This window comes from Thamnophis sirtalis, unplaced genomic scaffold (assembly GCF_051295495.1).
Source record: "Thamnophis sirtalis isolate CommonGarterSnake01/CBP01778 unplaced genomic scaffold, rThaSir2_p1.2 scaffold_7, whole genome shotgun sequence".
Classification (NCBI taxonomy): domain Eukaryota; kingdom Metazoa; phylum Chordata; class Lepidosauria; order Squamata; family Natricidae; genus Thamnophis; species Thamnophis sirtalis.
In genome coordinates this window covers 73,475,615-73,495,372 of record NW_028261387.1, presented here as the reverse complement: position 1 = coordinate 73,495,372, position 19,758 = coordinate 73,475,615, and the positions used below count along the sequence as shown (strand labels likewise).

Here is a 19,758-nt window from a genome sequence, read left to right as displayed (position 1 = left end):
GTCATGCTGACTTGGGAATTCAGGGAGTTGAAGTTTACACATCTTAAAGTTGCCAAGGTTGAGAAACACTGGTACACATAATGTGACTTTTCAGGGAAGGCCTTGGCATTAGAGTGGTGAACTTCTCTAGGGAAAATAATGAACCTTTGTGTTTGGGCTCTGGGTTTGGCAGATGGAAGTAAGAAAACAGATTTGGCCCAGAGGAATTGTTCCCTGACAGCTATTTTAAATTTGGCACCCTAAATGTAGCTGGTGATTAAATTAATCAGCACAAAGATATTTAACTTTCCATCGGATTGCCAGAAAAAAAGGGCTACCTGAGCTAAATTTTAGTACAAGAAAGTAAAATATATTTTCAATGGGATTTTGCCTGCTCATTTCTCCCCCCCCCCCTTCTCATTGCATTTCAGCACTTTTGTTTGGCACTGGATGGGGAAGAATAATATTTTACTTTGTAAATTGGGCTGATGGCTTTTTGGATGCTATTTAACATTTTATAACCAAGTAGATTCTACAGCTGTCATCTGGCAGAAGCCTTAGGTAAAAGCTCCTAGAAATCATTTGCAATTTTGTGAAAAGACACACAAACAATACAGGTTTGGCCGTTGATTCATCCTTGCGGTTTATCAAGGTGCATGTATTTCTCTGCTTTGGTGTCATGTTAGAAATATTAGAATATAGCCAAGGAAAAATAATGCACTGTAACTCGTTTCTTTCAGTGAGGAACATTTGCCAAAGAGGCCATTAGAGGGGGCAGTGCTACTATGAAATTCAGAGTTTACATTTTGGCAGTGGCAAAGCCTGGAACAACAATGACAAATGTTAAATAATCCCAAAACTAGAAAATCTGACACATCTGTAAATTTTATATTGAACCCTGTATCATGAAAGTCAACTTACAGAAATGTGATAGTCAGTGAAAGAATTTGCTTGCACAAGTACTTTGAGAATTAAACCATTGGCAGAGCATTACTAAAACACACTTAAAGGACCATGATTAATATGGCTATTCCAGAGCTGAAATCCCAAAGAATTAAGTCTGTCATTGTAGATTATATCCATGTACTGACATCTCCACATCACAATCAATACACACCCCAAAAAAATATTATTGCTTGTAAGACTATTTAAACTTATTATTAAAAAAATCTTTTATTTTGTTTATAGGGATATAGGATTAGGACAACTAGCAAAGTATTGTAGGTCTCTTTTTTCCCCTCAGCTTCAAATTTCAACATCCATTCCTTCAAGAAAGGCTTAGTTCTTAAGATTGTTAGCAGTGATTTAATAAAGAATTGCAAATATTCTTATACAATATTAATAATATTAAATTATAAATTCAAGTGGAATTTATACAGGAAGATTTCCTGGTAGCTATTTACATATTTCTGCATTTCCAGACTAAAATGTTTAAATTATAATATACTGTATCTAATACTAACTCAATAAAGTCTTTCAAGGTTAACTTATGAGTTGTGCTGAAGTTCTGTTTTAATTCAGTGGGACAAACCCGTTACTATGATCTTGTAACCCATTTATTTCTAGTAGGTTTTAAAAATGTTTCTATGGACAAGAAAAAAGCAATATTATGCCAAGAGCATAAAACATTTTCTGTTAAAAAAAAGATTAAATTATATAGCCTCTGTAAAAAAAAAATACAGCATTTTTTTGTTTTTAAAGAACATATTTCTCCAGTGTTAAACAGCCTGTAATAAACTTAGAATGTATTTCATTAAAAAGTTGACCTGCTATCTAAGATGGTTTCTACTATACATGCTTACACTGAGATTCTTACTGCCTCAACTTCTACAGAATTTCATTCTATACATTAATTTATGACTACTTTTTAAACAGTACATTTATAAGAGAGCCAGTATTAGAAACATTAAAAAGGCGTTATATATACAACGAAACCGTTCACGAATTGTTCTTTTCTTTTTCTTCGGAACTCTCATCACAGAGCTAGAAATTATGAGTTGAACTACAGCAGTCTGATTTTGTTTTATCTCTCATGTTCAAAATAATTCTACTTATCGAGAAAGAATAATCAGGTACTCCCGGGAAACCCAGATTCAGTTTCCTGTTTCAAAAAGCAGATTTCAATTCTTAATCTGGGTACATCCTGTTCCATGAAAATTATTATGGACAGATCTTTTCACTCTTAACAAATCTTTATTCTTGCAAATTTCTACACCATTTTTGGCTGTTGTTAAAAAAATGGATCTCATATGGCTCATCTTTTATCAGATGTATACAGGTGAAGAAAAACTGCACCTAAAAATATAACTTAATTCTGGTGCCAGTAGGTAGGTATATTTGCATGTAAGTAGGGGTTGGAAGTGGTTGTTTTCAGATCAAATCTATATATCTGCCTTACTATTTATGATAATTGCTGGAGTCTTGCAACTATGAGTGTTGCTAATTCCCTCTGATGACACAGTTTTGTCAATAATTATTAATAATACTGTTCCCATAATATATCCATCTTCAGAGGAAGTCTTTTGGACTGAATGCTAGGAATGAGAAGGGGCTAAATAATTTCCATAAATTTAAAATGTTACCAGTAAACCACCCCCCTCCCCTCCGTTTGACTTGTAGTACATGCACCAGGATTTCTTGTTGGGACTTATTATGTGGTCATGGCTGATATATTTGATCCTTCCTATTACTTTGATGTATACACCATCCATGTGTATAGCTGGTTTCTCTTTTAGAGCAGGGGTCACCAACTTTTTGGACCTTAGGAATCACTAAATTCATAATTTAAAATCTTGAGGACCACTAATATGAATTTTTAAAAAAGATAAATAGTATTTAGTGCAATATAAAACATGCAAATAAATTTTCTGCGGACCACCAGTGGTCCACAGATCATGGTTGGTGACCACTGTTTTAGAGGATGCAGAGAGCTTAACCAAGAAGTGGAAACTATAATTTGTGACTCTTGTTCTCCTGCTCCGAGCGTGAATGAGATGCAGGGCACATAAAATGACTTGGAGGAGCACTGTAAAAGTTGTTTACCCTCTGGCACCATTTTTATTTAATACTATCACTGACGTAACTTTACAGAGGAGTTAGTAACCTTGACTGCTATTTCAACAAATTTCAATTAATTTGTAAATAATTTGTATACAGACCAATTAATGGAATCGCATGCTTACAAAGAGCATAAAACCTGAATTTCAATAAATCAATTTTCAATACTTCATTTAAAAACAATCACTATGTGCATTATGCATATGGTTTAATAACGTATTCGAAATCATTCTAGATCAAATAGCAATTTATATCTCACTTTACAACAGTGATTTATTCAGCAGGCTTGGAACCAGCTTTTAACCTGATCGTAAAGCCAATACTGAGATGACTTGAATTAACAGAAATATTTCAATGCAGATGGTATTCTACTACTTTTGGTATTATGCTGAACAATTTTGCATATTAATTATTGTTTGCAACCTTCCAAGTCAGATAGCTGTATATTACAGTAAGTAAATATTTAAATCACAAATGTATGTTAGCTTTATATTTCATTGCCTATTTGCAAATGCAGGGTGTACATTTACATATATTAAATCATATGCCATAATGTATACTTCTCAATCAAGATAGCTTTAGGCAGAATTTCTCAGAGGATGAGAACTTACTGAAAACTTTATCATCTTTGTCCACTCAACTTTTTATCAATGATTTTTGCCCTAGGCATGCAAAACTCTTTTTTATGCTCCCAGGGCTTTAGTCTATTAAGAAGTGAATTTTAATCATGTTAATATTCTATTCTATTTTGCTATATTTAATAGAATCTCTTACTGGAATCCTTGGGGTTTTTTTCTGATGCAGTTTTTGTTGTCTTTTTTTTTATTTTGTTGATAATTATCCCGGGAATATAAGAATAAAAGATATTTAAATTTGCAGTAAAAATTGGCAGCTGATTGCAGAACACATACAAAATACGATCAGATTTATAAGTTTAAATAACCAAAACATCTTCTGAATTTATAAAACATGAACATCTGCCCTTCAGTTCCCAATCCTGAAATGCATCAGTTTCCTATAGTTCTTCTAAACAACAAGATTGTTAGATTGGCTACCAACTATTAAATCTAACCTAAACTATTCTAATTCATACAGATATTGTACAATATTGCCTAATAATTACTATACATAAGTATGAATATATACCAACTTGAAGTATAAGGTTTTTTAAAAAATAAACTTAAAGAGTCATAACATACTTTGACCAGTGTCTATACTGCAACTATCTTCCTTCAGTCTATACACAGAAATTCTCTGATATGAATGTTGAAAGAAATTCTCTGGAAAGCACATAAATAAAATAGTTTTAGACAATCAGACTGAAACTCTGGAGGTTTTATGATTGTAAATGCTTAAAATTAACATCATTCTTGTATTCTATTATCTATATTAGATTATTCCTAGCAGAGTTCATACTAGACCTATTGATTTTGCGATCAACATTTGATTGTTATTTTACAAACCATTAAAATGCTACATATAACATATAACTGTCTAGATTTCATTCTATGGGTATCCCTATAGTCATGCTTTAGCCATGCTTTTTTTGTGTCCCCTGATTACTACTTTGTGCTGTAATAACAGGTTAGGAAGCCATTTTCAGATGGCTCCAAAATATTAATACATAGTTTGGAATCTTGACTTGTGAAATGAAGACAACTGTTGCCATTCTAACAGAAAAACATAGCAATCATTAGAGTAGAAACTAAAAGGAATATAATAACATCTAGATAGAATTTCTAATCCTGGCATGAAACACTGTTTAAAACAGCTGTCTCTAATGCAGTCTTCTTATGAATGTTAACTTCTAGATGTGTTGGGGTATAAATCCCAGAATTCCCAGCCAAATATGGACATCCATCATGCTGCCTGGGAATTAGGGCCTTGTAATTAAACATTTGGTGAGGACCAGATTGGAGAGGCAATTCTACTGCCTTCAGTTAGAACAATGCCCAGGAAATCTAGTGTAGAGATTAAACTATCCACCACCAACTGTTCTTGAAATTTGTTGTCTAGCCATATATTATATATGTGTATATATAGCTAACCTTTTTATTGGCTAATTTAAAATATTTACATTATTATTATTATTATAGTTTCAAATTCTCCCAAAGGTAATTTGCAACAACTAGAGCATTTTCACAAGTGACTTGTTAGAAAGTCATTATTCCATCTGCAAACCTTCAGTGACAGTTCCATCTCTTCTGCTGATTCAAAGCTAACTCTGCTAAAAAATAAACCTTCTTTTTATACTAGATGTATATCAATATATCTAGCACAGTAGAAGCCATATTCTTATTTGCTGCTTCTGGAACATGTACAATTGTATAATGATGCATGGAGGAATCAAGAATATAATACGAGTAGGGCATGTTCACTCACAGATTAGCTATATGTACAAGCATACAAAGCCACATGAAAGCCAAAATGCCAATTTTAATTATTCCCTGCGCTCATTAATTCAAAAGTGCATTATAATAACTCACATATGAACACAAATAATTTCAAAGACCTCATGATGCTTTTAGAGTCACTTGTGAAAATGCCTTTTCTACTTCCTGCAACTGAACTTTGAAAAAAATCCAACTTTTCCTCTTCTTTTTCCAGGTTGCCTCGCAACACTGGTAGATCAAATAAAAATTCCTTCTGTTAAATGTAGCTTCCCAAGACCTTTTGCACATGTCTCTCAGATGATGAATGGAATGTCACCTTCTTGTATCTTCCCCTTAAATAAAGCAAACCTTTATATTGTAATTTTATTTGCAATAGTGGAATAAATTATTGTCCTTGAAACCAAACCCTATTCTACATCAAAAGATATGCACTAAAAACCCAAAGCATGGCTAGAATTTGGGAATAAGAAGACACAACGAGAAGAAGCACAGCAAAAGCTGAGGTAAGGTATGGTGTGTGTCTTTTGTGTGCTGACAATGTTCATATCCAATAATAAACCTAATCGCTACAAATTTTCCAATTTGTAATTTTTGTGCAGTGTTCCAGTTATGTGGTTTGCTATGTTCTGTGTTGCAACTGAGTGACCTAGAACATTTCTAGTTTTCCCCACAAAATAATTCTTCAGCAGTATTGTTGACCTAAGTCCTATAGTAGTAGAAGACACTGCTGGTAATTTGGCACAGTATTAAAAAAATACAGCAATGGTACTTGTACCTTAAATGCAACTTGCTCTAAGAAATAATTGCAGTTCTTTCTCCCTCCTCCCCATTCTTTAAAAGGAAAAAGAACATTTACAAACTCCATAAAGTTTCCCTGAAACTGCTGTTATTTAGGTCAGATGTTTGCTTTGAATAATTAAGAATAGCCAAAGTTCATTTTATTTTCAAATTTGTAAAATAGTATTAAAAAAGAACATCTTCCCCAATGAGAATAAATGGTTGCAACATTTCAAGATGTTACATTGATCTGAAGATGTGTAGATGACAGTGAATAAATGAAAAACCAAAAAGTGTGTCTTATCAGCATCATTTCATAATTAGGACTTGTGCCCCACAGCTCCTCCTACTTGGATGGAGAAAGGTCAGTGGCCTCCATTTTGATTTCATCAAGGTTACTTGGCTATCCTCACCTTCAGACTCCCCCAGGGACTGATTGAAGATGCAATGCACTTGAGGACAGCGTTCAGGCAAACAAAACCTTGAGATCATGATCTTAAAAATAGAATCAGTACCCTTAGTACTTCCTTGCTCATTAAGATCTGTCACAACAAGGTCCTACTGTACTCTCTAGGGAAAGCTGTGAGGACTGGCGCAGGAGGGGAGCAGTAGTAGGATCCACCATTGAAGAGGTTGGGAAAAGCTTATACCAACCAACTGCCAGAGTGGACAAATCCAGTTCTTCCAAGAGGACCCGAGCAACACCCATGAAGTGCTTGCGTTCCATGCGCCCATAGTTTCCCCAGACGATCACCTTGGGAACAAAAAGAATGGGAGTTGAGTTGGATCCAGGGACACTAATGATAGATGTTGAGATTTTTTTTACTGGGGGATTTTTTTTCCTTTTGACAAAATATTGTCACACACTGAGATCTGATCAACATCAAAAGGAGAAACTTGAGGGAAATATCGGAGGAGGTTGACACCAGGCATTTCCAGTATTGTCAAGATGGAAAAACCTATTGGTTTGTCTCCTACATTTCTACTTTTGACATAGCATTGTGGAAGACAGCCCAGCTATAGGAATATAGACATCTCTTTTAATCTACATTATATTATTCGATCCTCCTAACCTATTGTTTACTCTTACTTACAATAGCTGGCTGGGGTCTTACTATCTCCTACTATCTGACCTATTTTTTTTTCTAATTATAATATATTGAAGACCTCCTGCACGATATTGAGCTATGGTTCCTTCCACGTTTTGTCATTTTCTATTAGAATCAGAAAAATAAATTAGGGTACAGATGAGAAAAGAAACGATTCCTAATTATGGAAAGCAGTGGGGAATGGTTCACTATTATATCCCTCCCCTTTTTAAGGCATATGAATTACTCAAGCCAGTTGGTAGAGATTTATCCTTTTATCAGCTACACTGAACAATGTTTTTGAAGATTACATTTTGTATACCATCTAGAATCTTTTGGGACTGAGTCATTCATAAATATTATAAATAAATGAAGGACTATAAATATTTCAATAGGTTTTCAGGCTAGTAACTGTTACTGATTTGATTATACCTCCACCATCCTTAACTAGAGGGCTGGGTTGTGCCTTTGAACAATGTTTAGAAAGTCCATCTGGCCCCAGAATTTTGCAGCAAGACTGCTGATTATGGGAAATATATGACTTTCCTGGTCATTGGGTTTTTTCCCAAAGGCAATTAAAGTTATTGGTTATATATGACTTATATACAGTACATGGCTTCATACTATAGGGCAGTGATGGCGAAGCTTTTTCTTATGGTGCGCCAAAATTGTGTGTGCATGTGCTATCGCATGCGCATGCATGCCCACACAATTCAATCCTACCCAACCACATGTGCATGTGCATGCGACCCCTTCCCAAGCTCCAGAGGCTTTCCTGAAGCCTGGGGAGAGTGAAAACAGCCTCCCCCTGCCCTCTGGAGACCCTCCAGAAGCTGGAAATGGATCATTCCTGAATTTCCAGTTGGCTCGTTTTTCACCCTCTCCAGCCTCTGGAGCTGCCAGCAAATATGGCTCCGTGTGCCATCTGTGGCATGCGTGCCATAGGTTTGCCATCATGGCTATAGGGCCTGGTTGTCATGCTTTCTGCCCATTCTGTAAGACCGATCAGGCATGTTTTGAGTCCCATCCATCCAGTAACATTTTCAAATGGCTGCTAAGAAAACATATTTTTTGTTACATTGCCTGCTGTATGCAATAGCAGTCCACCAGAACTTTGAATTGCCTTTGTATGACTCTTGTAAACCTATTTTTTTCCTCAAGCTCTGGAATAGATCAATATATCTCTTTTCACAAGGTTCTAAAAGGTTTGCCTTTCCCCCTGAAAATTGCACCAGAACATGGGATGAATCCATACAGAGTTTAAGACCGTTGAATGAGATTTGTGTTGGTTGGTCTCAATTGCTTCCGTTATTATTGTTATTTCTATTTCATTGCCCTGTTTGTTTTTAACATTCCAACGCTGTATCTTTTTAGAATGTGTTTTGTTTTAGTTTTTTCATGTTCCTTTAAGTTGCCCAACATCACTCTTACATATTGTTAACAATATACATCAAATAAAATAAACAAACAAACAAGGGAGCATATTTGTCAGGAATACCAGCGATAGTTTCAGAAATTTTCTGCAAAAGGAGGGAAATGTAGCTTTGATTTCAAGTACTTGACATGACTACTATTTTGACTTCTCAAAATTTCAAGAGCTGTTTATAAAACAATTGTGATTATGTATTTATTCTATTGACTTGAAATGCTGAGAACATTGAGCAAAAAATTCTAAGGTTGCTGCTCAAGATCCTGTAGCAATATTTTTCCCCTCAGCAATGTTTTCACAGGAGTGGCAGGAAGCAGCCTGTGATTATAAGGTGTTTTTTTTCCTGCTGAAGAGAAAGCGAAACAGAAAACTTTGATCAAATTTACCTCTGCTTCTTTTGGCCGGATTATTAAGTGGAAGTGCAAAGCCCTCAGAATAGCATCTCCTTTAGAGAACCTCTGCAGGCAGAAGGAAGGATAAGGGAAGAGTGCCTTGCTGCACCATTTCAAAAAGGCACAACATTGCAGTAGGAAAATACTAGTTTCACTCTGCAGAAGAGCCAGAAAGAAACTGATTTGCTGATGTTGTGAAAACACTGGAGTTACTTTCTGACTGGTGCAGCACCCTGGTGTGCACTCTCCCAACTTTTTGCCAACAAGCAAACACATTTCATTGGGATTTTGAGAGTTAAACTGTCTTGCTCCTTAATTAGATTTTGGTACCTGCTTCCCCGCCTCTCCCCCCACCATTGGTATGCTTTTCATTTCATTTAAAGAGTGTAGAAAGTCAGCACCTTCCCCCCCTTCTAGAAGCATGAAATATTTTGAGGAATATTTTTAAAAAGGCAGAATATTATATTTCCCTAAATGAGAAATGGAGAAACATGTTTTTCGAGGCAGAAAGCAGCCCACCACAGATGTCAGCTCTTAAGACATAAAAAGCTTATTGAAAGAAGGTAAGTATCTAGATAGCTATATTCATCAGCAAATACCCCCACCCAAGAGCCAAAACAGGACAAAAGCCATTAAGTCACAATAGGAATTGCATCACCCTTAGAGCAGTCCAAACTTCAACCAAACCTGGGAGCTCAGACAAACACCTAGGATTTGCATTTCCACTTTTGCCTACAGAGCTAGCTATGACCCCTACATAACCCATACATGACCCCATAGGAATCTGACAACAGCAAATAGAAGACATGTTCTTCCACAGGAACAGGAAGCTCAAGTGCGAAGCCCAGAGAAGGTATAAAAACTCCTCACTCTAATTCTATTTTGTCAGCTGCCCAGAATCACAGGTGCTTGGTGTTTCTGCTTCATCAATAAATGGACCCTCTTTCCAATCAGCCTCCAGCCTCCATTTTATTTCCAGTGCCTTCCTCCTGGATTGGAACTGAATCAGGTCGATATTTCTTCCCACTAGAGTTTTGATCATGTTATTTTATTTAGTTTTGATTGTGTCCTGAAAGCAATTTTAATGGAAAGGGGGAATATAAATAAAGTGAACAAATTGCATCTTACCTGAAGTACTTTACCTTGCGGGCTCTCTGGGAAAAGTAACACTTGATTGTACAGGGGGTCTAAAGACTTGCGAGCCACTTTAGTTTTCTTCTTTGCAATGCAAACCCCATTTTCTAGGAGATAGGCCTTGATGTATGCCGCTGGAAGAAAAGCATGTGATTCAGGGTAAGTTCAAAGCCTTTTTTAAAAAAAAAAAAATCCACCATGAAGCTCATATGGCTTTTTTCACAGGCAGGAAGTTGTTTTGTGGAAAGAGTTTCCTGTATAGTTACTGGCTTTATTTTTAAGATGATTTTAAAAAGTTTCTTCACTTGTGTGTCTCAGCAAAGATCAAACCTAACTATTACTTGAATCTCAAGGAAACATCAAGGCTGTAAGCTGGGCTGAAAAGTCAAAATATATTTTAGAAAAAGGCAGTGGCAAACTAGTTCTGCATTGCTTCACTTAAATTTCAGTTTGTACTTTGCTTGATGGTGCCCTGATCTAGTGCCTGAAGGTTGTGGGGATTGGAGGTGGATGAGCAGACTGAAACTGAATCCCATTAAGACAATGTTATTGTTTATACACATGAGTTCTGGGCCCCATTTGCTTCCTTTATTACTCTTGGTGGAATTGTGTTTATCTGAAGAAGTTGATGTAAAAACTCAGGGTTCTTCTGGTTTCCCAGCTTCAGTAGAGCAGCAAGTTGGGATCCGTGGCCAGGGAACTTTCAGCCAGCTCTGGCTGTTCTGTCAGTTGCAAATTTAATTCCATTCTCACAACTAGACAGCTTGTGAAAATTAAGTTTCCCAGTAAGAAAAGTAAGAAGGGGGTTTTCTTCCTAGGGATCCTAATTGCACAAAGAGATGAATTTTTGTTCCAATCATAGTGGGGAAAGAAAAGAGATATACCTTAATGTTCATGTACTGTGTTTCTGCTATAGATCACACATCATAAGGTCACTCATATTTAATTAAATTGTGTTACATGGAGTGCAATTAATTTCCCACAGTGATAGCTTGATTTGTTTACAGCTACAATGACAGTTCACAATCATAACGTAAAGCTCAATTTTTAGCAATGATTGGAAGAATTTTTCTCACTATCTTGCATGAACTTTTTTATCTCTATAGGAGACTTTATAATACAGTTAACCAATGAGATGATACAACCAACAGTTCTTACTAGGTTTTAACAATTTGTGGACTGTTCGTACTCGTGGTCCATCATCTTGCAACAATACTACTCAATGCCTTGAAACAGAAATGCAAAAAACTACCGTATAAGGAGAATAACAAAATGGTTTTATCTTCCCTTTCTCATACCTTTCCTCATCCTTTTTGCAAGCAAAGAAGTGCCCTAATAGATTGCTTACTCCATGTAGTCACATTAGCTAGCAGAGTAGCTAACATCCCAGCCTATCCAGCCATATGTTTTCTTGAATGCTTAGGAACATCACTGCAAATCCAAGGATTGTTTGGGTAAATTGTCACTGGCAAAATTGGCCAATCAATGTCCTCTCAGATTAGTCCCAAGGTTATACCCTGCACAATGGTAAGGAAACGTTAATGGGCACTTTTGGGAGGGGATTGGCAGGAAAAGACTAGCTGAGTAAAATAGAATGTTGGCAAAAGATTTCAAGCCTTAATCTAGACTTTTTTGGGGCTGGGACTATCTTAGAACAGATTGCAACTTTTCAAAAGGTGTGGTTTTCACTTTAAACATCTTTAAAAGTGTTTATCCATGTCTGAAAATTTATCATAGAAGGACTTCAAATCATTCAGCTGTCACTAAAATATTTAACTGCACTGTACAGAGAAATAAATTGCTGTAAAACCCTTCCTGATTATTCTTTCTAGAATCAAGCAGCTTCTGCTAACAATATCAGGGACACAGGTATTGTCCAGCATTTTGTAACAACAGTGAGGAAACAACAGTTTATTAAAAGGAAGAAAGAACTGAGATTGAAATATAGTACCTGGAAGGGTTTTAGAGCCAGGCTTTGGGGTCAATCCTCGGGCTTGAATAATATCCACTTCCAGCTGTCCATTTCGTTCTTGCAATCCGATTTCCACATCTCCTGTGCACCAAGCAAGGTGTAAATTAAAAGCCAAATAGTCTTAACATTTATTCCCAATATTCCATACAAAATAGCAACATTTAACAGATTCTTTACATTTAAATGGCTTTTAAATATAAGGGGGTCTGTTCAACATTGATTATTTCTAAGAAAAATTGCAAACTTTAGAGATAGCTTTTCCAAATACTTCCTTCCAGACATTTTGTGTTCACCCATCACCTTGGCAATTCAGTTTAGCACTAAGTACACCACGAGGAATGAATATTCCTAAATCCTCAATTTTTTAAAAATTGTGTTTGTTTATTGGAGCTCTGCCCACAGCCTGGAGTTTGATCTTGATGGGGCACAAAGTTGACTCAGCTTTCCATACTTCTGAGGCCAGTAAAATGAGGACTCAGATTGTTGGGGGCAATGTGCAAATAATGTTTACCTTGTAAACAGAGTGCTGCAAAGCGCTATGGGACAGTATATAAGTTTAAATGCAATTGCTCTTTATTTTACTGACCACCTTTTCTTGGGAAATGCAGGACAGTTTGCATGGAGGGTTCCCTGTGATTTTATTCAAGATTAACCTTTTGGTGTAGGTTGGGCTGTGAAAGAAGAACTAGGCCAGAAAATCACTCTGTAAGTTCTATGGTCACGTAGAATTGTTTTGATCTACAGGGCAGCATCTTAACAGCTACATTTCCCCGAACAATACTACAGTGGCAATAGTGCAAATAAGATGGGAGAAAACAGCTACAATTAGAGATATTATCTGAATCAACCGGGGGGGGGGGGGAGACCATCTGCCCAGGAAGAACATGCTTGCACTTTTTCCATCTGTTTCTCTTTGACCTTTTCCTCAAGAAATACTCCAAAATACTGCTAACCATTCTCTTTTGCCTCCTTGCCTCAGCTAATTTCAGCAATCCTTGCACATTTCTGGGACAGGGTTACAAAAATTGTCTGCTGCTAAAGGATTGTTCTACAGAAAATCATTTTTGTTTTCTTTCCTTCTTTCTTCTCTTCATCCCTCCCTAACTTCATAGCATAATTAGATATGTTGTTATAGAACAAAATTTCTTAATATGTAAAGAATGGTAATAGACAGTTCTATAAAGTAGGGCATAACTCTTTTTAAACAAATATCTGATCATAGATTACCATGTACAAGTAGTGGCCAAAATTGTTGAAACCTTTTGGAAAAAGCATATTTTTAAGGTTTGATGGCTAATAACACCACGTTTTTTTGGAGTAGTACCATAACATTATATATCGACGGAAAGATAATTTAATCAAGAATGTAATGCAACAACGTCTGATTAATTATCTGTATTCTATGAAAAATTATAGTCAAATAGCCAGAAACAGGAAGCACAACTTGCTTAAGTTGATATCAGGTAGCTTTCCTTCATCTGATTGTAGCCAATGAGCATGAGTGTTTAGAGAGCCAATCAGGTGTCATCTTGCTTTGGCAATGAGCCAATCAGATCACAGTAGGATTCAGTTATTGATGACATGTATTGAAGCTGAGAGGAGGACATTTGTCAGTGTGTTATGTGATCGCTATCAAGTTGGTTGGGATTTTTTTGTGTTCTTTCATTTAGTGAGCTTGTAAAACATAATAAAATTAAAGTAATGGTGCAAAGCATTGACTGGTTGCCCAGAAAGCGATGTAAAATAGTATTATTAAGTGAACAACGCTACAGTTATAAAGAAATTAGAAGAAAAATTGGTGGCAACCTAACCAAAGGTGGCATTTCTAAGATTTTGTAGAGGTATAAGGAGACTCAGTCACTACAAAACCACACTGGTAAAGGCAGGAAAAGGTGCAGAACAGCAAGTGATGATAGAAGAATTAAGAGACTGTGCCTATATGACATAAGAAAACCATCTGGGTATATACAAGATGAAATGGTTCAACCAGGGGTAGGTTCCTGCCAGTTCTAAATTCTTCTATAAAATAAGTTCCACAAATCTACAGTGCCGTTTAGAACCGGTTCCAGCTCCCTCCCCCCACCCATCTGCACATCATCAAGATGAAGAGCGAGAGGAGGAATTCTGGGAGTTGAAGTCCACAAGTCTTAAAGCTGTCAAGTTTGAACAGCTCTGGGGGGTTTTTTCTAAAGGGTTAGGGGTGCAAGGGTCTTGTAACTTGACAGCTTTAAGACTTGTGTGCTTCAAATGCCAGAGTTTCTGAGCCAACATTTTGGTTGCTAAGCAAGAGCTTTGTTAAGTGAGTTTCAACACATTTTACAAGTTGGCCATACCCACCCAGTCACATGGCTGACAAGCCACTCCCACCCAGTCACATGGCTGACAAGCCACTCCCACCTGGTCACATGGCCAGCAATCCACTCCCACAAAGCAGGCCATACCTACAGAAGAGGTTCTAAAAATTTTTGAAACCCACCACTGAGTACAATGCAATGTGAAGTTGAGTGCAAGGACTGCAGGAATTTGGCCTAAAATCTAGAATTCCACCAAAAAAAAGTTACTTTTATCTCTCAAATCCTTCATAAGAGTTATTGCATTACATTCTTGATTAAATTATATTTCCATTGATATATAATTTTATGGTACTACTCCAAATAAAAATGGTGTTATTAGCCATCAAATCTCAACAATACTGTACACTTTTCCCAAAAGGTTTCCACAATTTTGGCTACTATTGTAAGGTGGTCATCTGGAGATATATATGGTGTGGATAGAGTAGCAAAATCTATAAGATGGCGGTCCTGGCATTGTGGCAGAGGTCATGCCACCTTGCATCCATACACAATATGAACAAAGTTCTGATTGCAAAGCAGTGCCCATTATTAGGGCCTGTGATAACAGAGAAAAGGATGGCCTTGATCCTTAGCTATATAAGGAAGTATTGGCAAGCTAGGAAGAAAATGGATCCACTTTAATAAACAGAAGGTTACAGCATTCAAAGTTCAGCTGCAGATCACTAAATTGAAGAGAATATAGTTTAAACCTTTCATCTGCTTCCCCTTCAGCTTAATCTGTCCATCTCAATTGCACTGGTTGCTTCCTTATGACCATTAGAAAACCTTTTAATCTCTGTATCCTTTTAACTGCTAAGGCAAAGTACATACTGTATAATTGAAATTAGGACTTATTCCTTTCCTGCTTTTGTCCAAATCTCTCCGAGTTGTTTTCCCTGACCCCTTGTGATATGGATTCATCTAACACAGGGTTGTCAAACTGGATTTCTTTAAGGGTGGAACAGCATTGCAGTTGTCCTCCACAGGACGGCCGGGGGGAAGGGACAGACAGCAGACGGGAAGGACGCCTGCTGCAGCACCCTGCTTGCTAAAATGTGGCAGACTCCATTTTGGCCAGCAGAGTGCTACAGGAGGCTGTCCAGGCCAAAATGGGGCACTGGGGGCCCCTGTGCCCCATTTTCATGAGCAGAGGCACCACAGGCCATAGCTATTTCCAGGCTGGCCCCCCGGGCCAAATCTAAGCACTCGATGGGCCTGATCTAGCCCGCGGGCCTTGAGTTTGACACCCCTGATTTAGCCAATTCTTTCTAAAGCACCACAGAGATAGATAGGACGAAATGAATACTTACTTACATTCAGAGAAAAAAAAATTCTTACCCATGGAGGTAGTGGCCAAGGTCTGGCGACCCACAAACTGTGCTGGTCCCATGCTGCCCAAGAAATCACTGAACTGCCCAGTGGATGCCAGATGAACTCCATTGAAATTCAAGCTGCAAAATCAGTAGGTTAGCATTGACTATTATTTCAAGTCTTTACAATAGTCAACAATTACTTGAAGATATGCATAGAATAAACAACTATTTCTATAGATGCCATTCTCACTGATTTTCACACAGATTGTTACATGTCTTTTTCAGTCGATTTCTCTTTCTAATTTAGGAAATGTATATGCGCGAGCAGGTACAGATAATTACAAGCAAATTCTTCTTGGTAAAAGAATTTGAGGAAAATATAATTTTCTACACCAATCTTAGATGTTTGCCCCTCTCAACTGTACTCCTCTCTCCTCCCCCAAATACTTCAGAAAAATATAAAATATCTATCCTGCAGAGACAAGTAGTTTGCAATTAATGTTTTAATGAATCTCTTCTGATATACATTTTAAGAAGAAATCTAATATTGCACAGACCAGCTAGTTGCTACTTATGCTCAAAGAAAGTGCTGGAAATTGGGGGGGGGGGGGGATCGATCTACTGTTACATTTTTTTTAAAAAACTAAGCTTTTTATTCTTTTAAAGATCCTGTTCAGAAATTAAAATAACAGGGTATGACATACAGAATGTCTGCTACGGAATAAGCAGATAATTTTCTTAATTTTATTTTAGCACCTCTTTGTCACAACTGGGGAGGAGGAACCCCCCACCCAATTAATACATAATTTTATAATCAAATATCACCCCTCATCTTATTCAAGGGTGTTTTTTTCCCTTATGTAATTGTTTTTCCCCTAATTTTTTCCCTAATGTAAAATGTCTCCCAAATGTCTCTCAAAATGTCTCTCTCGTGTTTTGGGTAAAATTGGGCTCATTGCTCCCAAATCATTGCTCATATTCTCTTTATCATTTTGATTTTTCTGCCTTTTCCAGCTGCATAATATAAGATAATACAATCATTTGAGGCAGCAACCAGTTAAAAATAGTATTTAAACACTGCACTATATACTTTTATAAAGACATTCCATTGATCTATTTTCAATTCCTGTCTTAAGAACTTCCAACATGGAAGCTGTGTTTTGCATTTTAACCACACCCAATGAACAGTTTCATCAAGCCATAAACCACAGTGTCATGATCTATTTCTTGGACAGCTGACTCAGTTTTCTCCCAATGACCCCAATACAGTCTGAAGTTACAACAAAAATAAAAGCAAAGGAATAAAGCAAGCAAACAAACAAACCCCAATATAACACCTTTAAAAACTTATTTATTAAAAACTAGTTGATTACCTGGTGTTGCCCAGGTATTTATTTATAGGGGGAAAATATCTGGACCAAACATAATTTCTAATGTTGGATTTTCCCCCTTACCAGAGAAAGCCCCCTTGTGGAGTACTGTGAAGCCATTACCATGGCAACGCCACTGTGCTGTACAGTAGAAGCCATTTTAAGGCAGAAAAGGCTGTATCTTCACACAACAGAACACACATCCCGAGGGATGTTAAGGGTGTCTAACCTCAGGCTGGTGCCTTTGGCTTCGTGCTTGTGCCAGCAAAGCGTGATTGGAGCTGCTGTTTTACCAAGACACAGAACAGGACAACAGCATTGCCTTCTTTCCTTACATCAAAGGCACCACAGATAAAATCAGCAAAATTCTCCACAAACACAATATCAAGGCAGCCTTTGGCACTGACCAAAAAATAGCCAACATCTTAAGAAACCCCAAAGACAAGATCCAGCTAAAAAACCAAGGACTCTATGAAATACCATGCAAAAACTGCCCAGCCACATACATTGGACAAACTAATAGGAGAATAAATGCATGCATCGCTGAACACAAGAACGCAGTCAGAAAAGAAGAAAAAACTCCCTCCCTTTTCCAGTGCCTTAAAGCAAGAGGACATGAAATTGATTTTGAAGGAACCAAATTAGTCTCCAAAACTGAACACTTCAACAAGAGAATAATTATGGAAGCTATTGAAATAGAGAAACATCCCCACAACATGAATAAACGTGATGATTTTGCATGGTATTTCATTCATTTGTTTCTTTATTGTTTCTATGAAGTGGAGTGAGTTTTGTACATGTGAGGTGATGGATTCTGCGTAGGGTTGAAGTTGTTTGGCAAGGAATTTGGCAAGATTCTGTAGAGGTGAACCTATGGAGCTGACTAAGGGTCTGAGTGGTGTTCCTTCTTTGTGCATTTTGAGGAGGCCATAGAGTTTGGGGCATCCGGAAGATTTCTCTCTGGGGATCATTACTTTTTAAACCCTTCCACATATATGTTCTTCAGCTAAATATTGACCACTAGAGCAGGGGTGTCAAACCTTGGCAACTTTATGACTTGTGGGCTTCAACTCCTAGAATTCTCCTAGCATGCGCTGGCTGAGGAATTCTGGGAGTCAAAGCCCACAAGTCATAAAGTTGCCAAGGTTGGAGCCCCCTACACTAGAGGACCTCCATTTCTGTTCTACATGGTAACTGTAGGGTGGTTTTTTAGGAGGAATTTTAATTATATGCTCTTTTGAAAATCCAGATTAATAATAACTGCAAAATATTTAGTCTACATGTTTTTGACAGTCTTGATGAAATAGAACTTTATTAAGTATTACTTTTGCAAACTTTCTTTGCAGAAGTCATATTGATCCTTAAGATCTGTCCTTGACTTTTCCTCGATGTGTTCTTTATTAATTTTTGCAGCAATTATCTAGAAGAGACTATAAGCCAGTAACTTCCTTTTGGGGCCTTTAAAAAAAATAAGTAAATTGGAATTGCATAATGTTTCCAAAGTTATAGAAATTGGCCTCGGGAAAATATCATCTCCACATTCAGGTTTTTTAGAATTCTCAGACAGATATTGTAATGTTTGCTTTCAATGTGTTTGTATGATTTTATTGGGAATTTTATAGCAATAGGCTCCTTTGTCTGATGCCTGAGGAACACATCTCACAGAAGAAAATAGCAGAAAATTAATTATACCATTTCAATCAATTGATGGGAATCCTTTTAGAAACGGGAGGGGAGATTTTAACCTTTACCTCCAAATCCCTTGTAAATTAAAATGGGTGGGAGGCTGAAAGATTTCATCCCAGCATATTATGCTAGCGTTCTGTTTAAGGAGCTCCAGAATTTTATGTAAAGAAACCTTCATGAATAACATCATCTTTATTTGCAATTTAAAGTGATACATCCTGTTCTACCATTTGTTTTTGCCTTATGCTGCACTTCCTGCTCTTCCTCGTTAGAAAGCTAAAACATCTTTATGGCATCATCTAACCATCACTGATATAGTACAAAACCTGTCCTCATTACTGTTATGTCAGTACAATGCTGTTTGAATGACATAAAAGAGAGTGGAAGTCACTAATGAGAAACCGACCCAAGTGTTGTCTTCAGTCATCAGTGCAAAAATAAATAGGCTCAGTCTGCCCAACAGAATGCTAATAACAATGCATTTCCTGCAAAATTTGTTTGTTCCAAAACCATGTTAGGAAGAATTCCATTCCACATAATTATATGAATATAGAGAGCCTAATGTGTGGCCTATAAGAACAAATTTACGTACTGTAGTTAGTTAACAATCAGTAGCTGGTATATTTCACCAGCTGTAAGATGGTAGTTAATTTATAATCAGAGATGTTAGAATCCTCCATTCTTGATTTGGATACATTAGTCCAAAATGTCCCTTCTCCTTTATTCTACAAATGTGTATACCTTCTGGGTTTATTCATCAGCAAAATAAGCCCTGTTCAAAACTTTTTTTCATTATTAATTGGAATATAATTTAATCATTGTATAATGACATAGA

At 36.9% G+C, this 19,758-nt stretch overlaps 1 protein-coding gene across 2 annotated transcripts in view; it reads right to left on the bottom strand.

Moving 5' to 3' along the window:
* Positions 1-640: 640 nt before the first annotated feature.
* RIMS4 (regulating synaptic membrane exocytosis 4) overlaps positions 641-19,758 on the bottom strand; it is a 96,492-nt gene continuing 77,374 nt past the window's right edge. For both annotated transcript variants that reach the window (XM_087720401.1, XM_087720402.1), the window contains exons 3-6: positions 15,893-16,005; positions 12,201-12,302; positions 10,244-10,383; positions 641-6,960 (exon numbers count right to left, since the gene is read on the bottom strand). In XM_087720401.1, coding sequence (XP_087576527.1) covers positions 6,742-6,960; positions 10,244-10,383; positions 12,201-12,302; positions 15,893-16,005 — 574 coding nt within the window. In that variant the 3' untranslated portion in view covers positions 641-6,741. The remainder of the gene's footprint in view (positions 6,961-10,243; positions 10,384-12,200; positions 12,303-15,892; positions 16,006-19,758) is intronic.